Consider the following 9,761-nt stretch of genomic DNA (forward strand, 5'->3'; position numbering starts at 1 on the left):
AAAAATAAAAAACAACTATCTCTTGAGAAGAGAAGTTATTTTTTAAAAAAATAATTTTTTTTATAAAAAAATATTTTTTATTAATTTATTTTCTTTTTTGAAATAATCGGAGTTTAAATCGAACAAGACTCGTGAACGGAGAAGGGTGGGTTTGAGACAACAAACAAGGGCTAGTTTTCAATGGGAAAGAGAATGGGAGGCAACAAGTCAAGTGCATTTTTTAAAGTTTATACTTTTTCTTATTTTGTTTAATGGTAAATTTATTAATTTTTTATAAATAAATTAAATTATTAATAGAATCAAATTATGAAGATATTTTTATTTAAAATTTAAAATATACAATTTAATTATTTTTTATTAAATTTTTAAGGTTAAATTATAAATTATTCAAATAAAAAATTGAGAGCCTATTGCAGCTCGAGTTGAAAGAAAATTTCCTAAAATTTTCCTGGAAGCAATAGGTGAATTTTTTTTTTTTTTTTTTTAGCTACATAGGGAAATTACATTCTAAAATAATTTTAAACTCGTGAAAATGTTTTATTTAAAAAAAAATCTACTCGCGCTCACTTGAGTAAATATTCATGTAAAATAATAATAATAATAATAATAATAATAATAATAATAACAATAATAAGGATGTTATGTTGAGGAAGTTACGATAATAATTCATTGATTAATTTGCAATATATTAAAATTTTATCCAATTCTTCAAAATCAAATAAAAAATATTTTATTGTTGATTTAAATTTAAAAAATAATTCTATATAAAAAATATACATTAATTGGACAAAAATACGAGTTATTATTATAAATATTTAATTCCATATCATAAAACTTTATATTCAATTCAATTATTTACTGATTTTGCAAATTAAAAATGAATCCATAAAATCAATTGACCAAAAATTTTTTAATTGGTTTGTTCTGTTTTGTCTCGATTTTCATTTTTTTTTCAATCAGAGAATAAAATAAAATAAAATAAAATAAACACACACACAAACAATGAAACAGGATAACCTCTTGATATTTATTTTCTTTAACCATAAATAAATTCAAAACCAAGGTAAGGCAATCAACTCAGGTCCTATTGGACCTCACAATACCAAAAAAATAAAAACAAACCATAACCAATCACTGCATATCTCCCCATGTGTCTACAGATCAGCAGATACAGCCTGCTTATAGGGAAAAACTTGAAGAACACAAGCCACCATTCACTTCAACATTATTATCGGAGAGTATTTAAAAAAAGTCCAACACTTTCAAACACTTACAAACTTACTTGTATGTCTTACAACAGATTCAGAAATCATAGAACGTTTAGTATATCACAAGAAGCAACATGGCCCTGCTAATGAGAGCACATTAGATTTCAGAGCTGTAGGATGCCTCACCTGCTGACAGGTTTTCTCTCTGCTGCCGCTTCAGCTCTTCATACGCCCATTCAAGACCAGGGCAGTAATGGAGTGGTGGATTAAATCTGATATCATTTATGTCATCCGGCAAGAATGCCCCATTCTCAATAAGGAATTTGACTGCTTCCTTCTTCCTTTCTTTTGCTGCACTATGAAGTGGAGTCCCTGTGACGAGGAAATACAATTATGTCAGCAAGTGTGTTATCAGCATATGGGATTAGAGACAAGTGGAGATAAGAAAGGAAAGAAAGAGGACTGAGGATTTGGATGCTGAAAAAAAATTTCCATGAGGTGAAAATACTTACAGCCACAAGCACCCCAGGTTCTAGCATCAATGTCAGCACCACGCTCAAGCAATTCATCCATAACCTCAAGGTGGCCTCCCTCGGCAGCTAGGTGGAGAGGGGTCACCCCTTTTGATTTGGGACCCCATGCAGGCGCATTAACATCCATTCCTTCATCTAGTAATCGTTTCACCTATTACAAAGAAATTTCAATGTCCTCGGTACAAGGTGAATGAAGAATGAATGTTTCTCTTGATCTAATACCAGCATACATTTTCAGGCTATAAGAATATTGGTAATTGGTATACATGAACCAAGATATACGCAATGAAAAAGGGGGAAGCAGAAAACCTAAGATACCATGCACTATAGCCTACTAAAGAACACAGCAAATATACCCGACTCAATTCAACTAAACCTTGAAATCCCAATTTGCTCAGGATTTTGTTGTATGAATCATTTTACTTCATTCAACCAAATTTAGAATACAGCATAAATAACTGCAAGAATCTTAAAAAAAAAAAAATTCCATCCGCCCTCTTTCAATTACATCTATGAAAATCTCTTAAATCACTAATCTAAGAAATTTAAGAGTCCTTCCAGCTTAAGTGTATATCTAACATACTGATTAATTCTCGAAGACTGGAACAAGTTTTTCCTGTAAAGGCCAAAATATCTTTGTGCCTACAATTATAGGACAAATGGCTCACAAATCAACAAATCCCTAACACTCCATGCAGACCCATTTTTGTTTTATTCTGGTAAGTCCCTGCCACTGAGATTGTCCAAACCAAATTTCTAAAAATCAATGCCTTAGATTGAATTGGGCCCTCAACTTCCTATACTTCAAAATTTTCTTCATGTATATTTGAGCAAACTTGTTTCATCGTAGGTGAAGTTATATCCAACTATGTTTTGATACGCATTCGAGAATCTAATCAACACAGAGACACACATATATTCTAAAACACAATCAGCTAATTTAAAACAAAATCATTAACAAAAACAAACGTAAACTATCATCAAATAGAGACGATAAAGCCTAAGAAATGGAGCTAACGGAATAAACGTACCTCTTTGAGATCACCTTTTCGAGCACCGATATGAAGCAATGTCCAACCGCGATCATCCCTATCAACCCTTGACCTAAAACTCCGTCTTTTAGACAAATTACGCGGCAACAAAATTGAAACGGGTTCGAAACGCTCCTGGGGCATACTTTTTTTTCTCTTCCTTCCAATTTATCAATCACAGATCAAAAACAATCACCAACACGCAATCTTTGAGGAAAAACTCAACAATTAAAAACCCTAAAATTTTGAGAAGGATTAGAAGGTGACGATGGAGAAAAAACCAATAATTTACATGTTTTATTTATTGAAGATGAGAAATTAGCGAGAAGCACAGGAATGATTGGCAATGCAATAAGGAGCAAATGGATTCAAACCGGGTCCAAAAACACGGAGATTTTGAAAGAAGACGACGGAAACGACAGGGGAGGATGAAGAGATTATGAACATAATTTCTTATTTTTCAAAAAAACAAACCCTAATTTCGTCGATGATTAGAGTATATAAGGAACCGATTACACAAAACTGAAGTGATTAGAGAAATCCAGGTCTGATATGGAGAGAGTTTGGAGGAAACATAAAGGACGATACACCGGAAACCCTAAAATCAGAGAAAGAGAGTGGTTCTTTTTTCCTGGCGGGTGCGCTGGAAAATTCCCGATTCAAGTTCACAGAGAGAAAATTGGTGTCGTTGGGGAATATAGAGCCTTAAGCTAGGTTCTTAAGTGGGCCGTTACTCGGCGTTTCGGCCCAGCTACCAAAGCAGTTGTTAACGGTTAGATGAATGCTACGCGTATTAGGGATTGTTGAACAATTAAGGTACCTCTCCGCTAGTTGCTTCAAAAAAAAAAGGAAAGTTAGAAAGCTAAGTGGGATTTTCCTACTTAGGCACTCTCATAACTAATCATAACTAAGTTAGTGAGACAATTGAATAAAAAAAAAGGTTTAAGGGTGTGCAAATGAGGAATATAATAAATACTAGAGTTTAGGGTTAAGGAATGTTCTTTACTTAAGCTTATATATCACCTCTCCTCTAGGTTCACACCATGTGTTATATGGATAAATTTCAATAGTTGCGAATTTTAAGAATTGTAATATAATTATTTCTAAAGTTAAAAATATAATATAAAATTTTTTAAACTTTGAAATTTTATACTGTAAAATCTTTTTAACTCCCAATAGTTAGTTTATACAAACTAAAATAGCGTCAACATAGATAATTCTCTCTCCTTTATGTGATAATGGCAAAACTAACTATGAAAGAGTATCAATGGTATCATATAATAAAGTGCTAGACGTATAGCAGCTAACTAGATAGACTTTACATCTAAAAAACAATAGTAATTATTCACATTATTACTACTCTAGATTATCCACACCAGCGTGTTACTTATAACTAGCTATTGAGAGTTAAAATGATTTTATTGTGCAAAATTTTAAAATTTAAAGAGTTTTGTATTATATTTTTAAGTTAAGAGATATCTTTGTTACAATCCCTAAAGTTTATGAATGACTCTTAGAATTTATCTTGTGTTATATCATTGCAAGTTGACCATAAATGAGAGGCTTAGGCCCTGTAGGAATGTTTTGTCCATTATACTCATGCAGGATTGTAGTCACCATCACATTTTGATTCCCCAATAGCGATTATCTTGGGATATATACTTTTGGGTATATATATATATATATATGGTCCTTCTTGTTAGTGTATATTATTATGCGTGTATATCTGATTATTATTGTACCTGAATTCTATTTTTATCTTCTTGTTAGTCATTCTTATCCTTCTCGTGTACATGTATAAAAGCCTTAAGGCATTACAGTATAAAACAACATACAGAAAATATTCAATCTCTATTATTTGATTTCTCTTGTTCTTGCTTAGTTTGACATGGTATCAGAGCATCCTTAAACTATTTCGATGGCTCTTGTTCCCACCTCTTCCTCACCTGCTGCACCCTCTCTTACCTCTTCTCATTCTTTTTCTTTTAAATTAAATTCCAAAAACTATCTTGCCTGGAAAACTCAATTTACACCTATTCTTAATTATCAAGATCTCCATGGTTTTATTGATGGCACTGTTGTTCCAACCCACCCCCCCGCGCCGCCAAAACCATCCCTTCACCATCCGATGCCAATACTCAAATTCCTAATCCAGCCTTTGATGCTTGGTTTAAAAAAGACCAAATGCTACAATCGTGGCTTCTTTCTTCCCTCTCTGAAGAAGTATTTCCCCTGGTTATTGGCCTTGATTCTTCTTTTGTTGTATGGACAGCCTTAGCAAATGCCTTTGGGTCTGTTTCTCAAAATCATCAATTGCAATTGCACATTGAATTGTAAGAACTTAAAAAAAACGATCTCTCTATTTTGGAATTTCTTCAAAAGGCCAAGTCTCTAGCAGATGAACTTAAAGCTGCAGGTCGCCCCATTTCCACTGCTGAATTCAATGCTATCGTATATCAAAATAGTGGGTCTGAATATCACCCCATCATCACCTCCTTAAATTTACGTCCAGAACCAGTAAGTTTCTATGAACTCCATGGCCACTTGATTGCACATGAAATTCTTCTCAAAAATAGCCATGAACCTATTGCTAATCTCTCCCTCAAAAATTTAGCTCCATTATTACCCACTCCCACCACTCCTTCCTTTTGACCATGCAATCAGCAAAATCAAAACCACCCTCGCTCACAAAATTCCACTCAAAATCGTGGTTGGTCAATACCTTGTCAAATATGTGGCTATCGAAACCACACAATGTTCTGACCTATAGGCGACGCTCCAATCGTGATTCTTCCAATCAGTCTGTTCCCAACCAATGGAATCAGAATTTTAGCAATCACAACAACTCCACTATTATGGCAAACTACACCACTGCTGCTCCCATCACTTGGTTCCCTGACACTGCCGCCAACTACCATATCACACCTGATCTTCAAGCCTTAAGTGTCACAAATAAATATACAGGAGTTGATCAGCTGTATGTTGGCAATGGCCAAGGCTTACCGATTACTCACACTGGTAATAGCGTTCTCCCTTCTTCGAATGGCAATTTTTGCTTGAAAAATATCTTATGTGTTCCAAACATTCAAAAGCATCTCTTATCTGTTGAAAATTTTTCCACAGACAATTCTTGTTATTTTGAATTTTGGCCTAAATATTTTTTTATCAAGGACCAACAAACTCGAAGAACACTGATGCAAGGTCCAAGTGAAGATGGCGTCTACACCTTATGACTAGCCGTCAAGAGCGCATTCACTGCTACTATCGCCCCTTCCATTGATGATTGGCATTGTCGTTTGGGTCACCCCAACATTTCCAAATTGTCTTCCTTGATTAAAAATAAAAATATTTCCACCTCAACTTCAGTCCTTAGTCCTTGTTCTAGTTGTTGCCTAAGAAAGTTGTCTCGTGTATCTTTAGCTTCTGTTGATCATACAAGCTCAAGTCCTTTTGATATTATATTTTCGGATGTTTAGGGACCAGCCCCCATTTAATTAAGCTTGGGTCAACGATATTTTGTAATCTTTGTTGATGATTTTACGCGTTTTAACAGACTCATTAGTTGAGTCTGAGCCAAGTAATTAGGGATGTCTTACCTATTATAACTGTGCAGGGTTGTAGTCACCATCATATTCTAATTCTCCAGCAGCGATTATCTTAGGATATACACTTTGGTGTTATAGTGTCGTGTTATGTATATGCGGGTTAATAGGGTTTTGAAACATCAAATGTATGCAATCAACTATTTAATATCCCAACTAGTTTATGGTGACTTAATTAGTAAGGCGTTTAAGATATTCATTAAATAGGCCTACACTATTCTAGCCCATTAATTGAGTCTGAGCCAAATAGTTATGGTAATAGATGGAGATCATAAGCACCTCGCTCAGTGGCGAAGCCACAACATAGACATGGTGGGCAATTGCCCACCTTAAATTTTGGAATTAAAATGGAAACCTACTTATGTAGTTACACTTTTGTCCTCAATAATTATCAATCAATGCCCACCTTTGAATTGTGTTTTGAGTAAATATGGTAACCTAAAAAGCTAAATTTGTCTCTACCCTCAACAATTCACAACGTAAAGAAGAGTAGTGGTGGGACCCAAATAAAAAAGGAGAGCTTCTTCATTCTTCGATTACCAACAAAAAGGAAGAAAATGATGGGACCTTTATAAAGAGGTTTCAGATTGCAAAAGTTGTAATTAACATTTTAAAATTTAAAATTATAATAACAAAGCTTTTTTTAATGAAAATTAAAAAAGAACAAAATATATCTAAAACTTCTCAAAGAAGCCAAAAGGACAACTGACAGAGAGAGGGAGATAAAAATGAAAACTTCATAAAAAAGGCTTTTTATTGTTCTCTAAACAGAGAGAAAGAAAAGAGAGACGAAGTTTTTTTTTATTCATCTCAACTATGATCTATGATAAGGAGAAAAAGGTTGAGACAGCCATAGCCCATTGCCCAGGGGAAAAAATAGTAACAAAAAAATTGTGAAAATCTTGTTAGTAATTATAATTTGTTTTCAATTATTCCTTATTTCAATTGATAGTTTTTTATTGCTATTTTCAACTATTCCTTATTTCAATCTGGTTAGTAATACCATAATAATTTTTAGCTATCTTGATTGATAATAAAATAGTAGTAATTTGTTTGATTGTTACTTAACTACTTTGATTGATATGAAAATAGCAATAACTCGTTTGACCTTAAATTTTTATATTGATATATTATGATAAATGCTTTATTTGAATTAGGAATTTATACATTGTTTGATATATTCAGTTAATCATTATTTAGAATTTCATATTCTTTTATTTATATTTTTACAATAGATTGAAATTAAATGTATTAATATAATAATTAATAACTATGATTTTTTTTTTATCATAGATATGGCTACATTGGATAGATATTTGAAGAAACAGTGCATAGAAAAGAGTTATTTTGAGTATGATAAGGACAATCTTCCTACTTATCCTGCATTGTGTAAGCCAGTTATGGGATATCATCCTAATGTACGGGATGAAATACGGATGTGGTACTTGCAAAAGGGTCCTTGTCAACCCCATGATCACAAATTCAAACAAATTCTGCTATGAAATATTTTATGGCGATTTAATCCCTCTTGGTATGATGAATTTTCATGGTTAGAATACAGCACAACAGTAGACAAGGCATTTTGCTTATATTGTTATCTTTTCAAATATGATAGCAAACAACATGCTGGTAGTGGTGATGCATTTGTTGCCAAAGGGTTTCAAAATTGAAAGCAAAAGGAGAAACTAGGTGAACATGTTGGAGGCCCTAACAGTACTCACAATCGAGCCTGGAGGAATTCTCAAGCTTTAATGAATGAACAACGACATCTTAGAACATTTGTGAATAGACAAACTAATCAAGCTCGAAATGACTACTGGATGCATTTGAATGCTTCTATTGATTGTGTTTGATTTTTTCTCAGACAAGGTTTGGCTTTTCGCCGCCATGATGAATCAAATAATTCAACCAACAAAGGTAATTATCTTGAAATTTTACAATTTCTTGCTGATCATAATGAAGGCATCAAACGAGTTGTTTTAGATAAATGTCATGGAAATTTAAAGTTGACATCATCAGATATATAAAAAGACATTGTCAATGCTTGTGCAACTGAAACTATTAACATTATTATTCGAGATCTTGGAGACACTTTGTTTTCTATTTTAGTTGATGAAGCTCGTGATGTATCAGCTAAGGAACAGATGGCTATTGTTATACGCTATGTGGACAAGAATGGACATGTGGTGGAGCATATTTTGGGCATTGTACATGTTAATGACACTAGTGCTTTATTACTAAAAGCAGCCATAGATGCATTGTTTTCCAAACATAGCTTATGCATATCAAGATTGTAGGGCCAAGGCTATGATGGGGCAACCAACATGCAAGGTGAGTGTAATGGTCTCAAAACTCTAGTCTTGAAGGAAAATGGAAGTGCTTTCTATGTTTATTGTTTTGCACATCAACTTCAATTAGCACTTGTAGCTGTTGCAAAAACTTATGTATCTATTGCATTACTCTTCAGTTTAATTTCAAATGTGGTGAATGTTGTTGGTGGTTCTTGTAAACGTCATGATATTCTTCAAGAATCTCAAGCTATTAAAGTTTTAGAAGCACTTGAAAATGGTGAATTAATTAGTGGAACTGGCCAAAATCAAGAATCTACTCTTAAACAAGCAGGAGACACACGGTGGGGTCACATTATAAAACTCTTATTAGCTTAATTAAGATGTTTTCTGCTGTTATTGATGTGCTTGAGTTGATTGTGGAAAATTCTAAGTCTAAACAGAAAGCTGAAGCATTCAATCTCCTTGATTCACCACAATCTTTTGATGTTGCATCTAGCCTTCATTTGATGAGAAATATTCTAGGGATCACTTATGAACTTTCACAAGCTTTGCCAAGAAAATATCAAGATATTATGAATGCTATGACATTGCTCAAAATAGCTAAACAACGATCGCAATCTATGCGAGATGAAGGATGGAATTCTTTATTTGATGACGTTATAGTGTTTTGTAATGAACACAATATCGAAGTGCCTTCCATGGATGATATGTATGTTTTTCATGGACGATCTCGATGCAATTTTGAAAAAGTGACTAACATGCATCATTATCGGGTTCAAGTATTTTATGTTGTTATAGATTTGCAGCTTCAAGAGCTTAACAATCGTTTTAATTAAGTGAATACAGAGTTGATTTTATGTGTTGCTTGTTTGAGTCCGAATGATTCCTTTTTAGCTTTTGATAAGGAAAAATTATTGCGCTTTGCTCAATTTTACCCAATTGAATTTTCTATAATACAGCTTGTTGCTCTTGACAATGAATTGGAGACATATATTCTTGATATGAAGTCCAATGCTGAGTTTTCAAATTTGACAGGAATTAGCAATCTTACTGAAAAAATGGTGAAGACAAAAAGGAATGTGTTATATCCTTTGGT

At 33.3% G+C, this 9,761-nt stretch overlaps 1 protein-coding gene across 1 annotated transcript; it reads right to left on the reverse strand.

Moving 5' to 3' along the window:
- Positions 1 to 1,003: 1,003 nt before the first annotated feature.
- Positions 1,004 to 3,463, reverse strand: LOC110670900 (phytochrome-interacting ankyrin-repeat protein 2). The gene is made up of 3 exons (XM_021833199.2): positions 2,773 to 3,463; positions 1,721 to 1,892; positions 1,004 to 1,580 (listed from the first exon to the last, which is right to left on the reverse strand). Exons 1-3 carry the CDS (start codon positions 2,914 to 2,916, stop codon positions 1,366 to 1,368), a joined length of 531 nt encoding a protein of 176 aa, XP_021688891.2. The 5' UTR covers positions 2,917 to 3,463; the 3' UTR covers positions 1,004 to 1,365.
- Positions 3,464 to 9,761: the final 6,298 nt, after the last annotated feature.

This window comes from Hevea brasiliensis, chromosome 1 (assembly GCF_030052815.1).
Source record: "Hevea brasiliensis isolate MT/VB/25A 57/8 chromosome 1, ASM3005281v1, whole genome shotgun sequence".
Classification (NCBI taxonomy): Eukaryota; Viridiplantae; Streptophyta; class Magnoliopsida; order Malpighiales; family Euphorbiaceae; genus Hevea; species Hevea brasiliensis.

Excerpts from the sequence above, each read along its gene's own strand:
- LOC110670900 (XM_021833199.2), bottom strand. The coding sequence starts at position 2,916 with ATGCCCCAGGAGCGTTTCGAACCCGTTTCAATTTTGTTGCCGCGTAAT. Across the intron at positions 1,893-2,772 it reads GAAAAGGTGATCTCAAAGAG|GTGAAACGATTACTAGATGA; the intron begins GTACGTTTATTC and ends TCTTTGTAATAG. Across the intron at positions 1,581-1,720 it reads AACCTGGGGTGCTTGTGGCT|GGACTCCACTTCATAGTGCA; the intron begins GTAAGTATTTTC and ends TCCTCGTCACAG.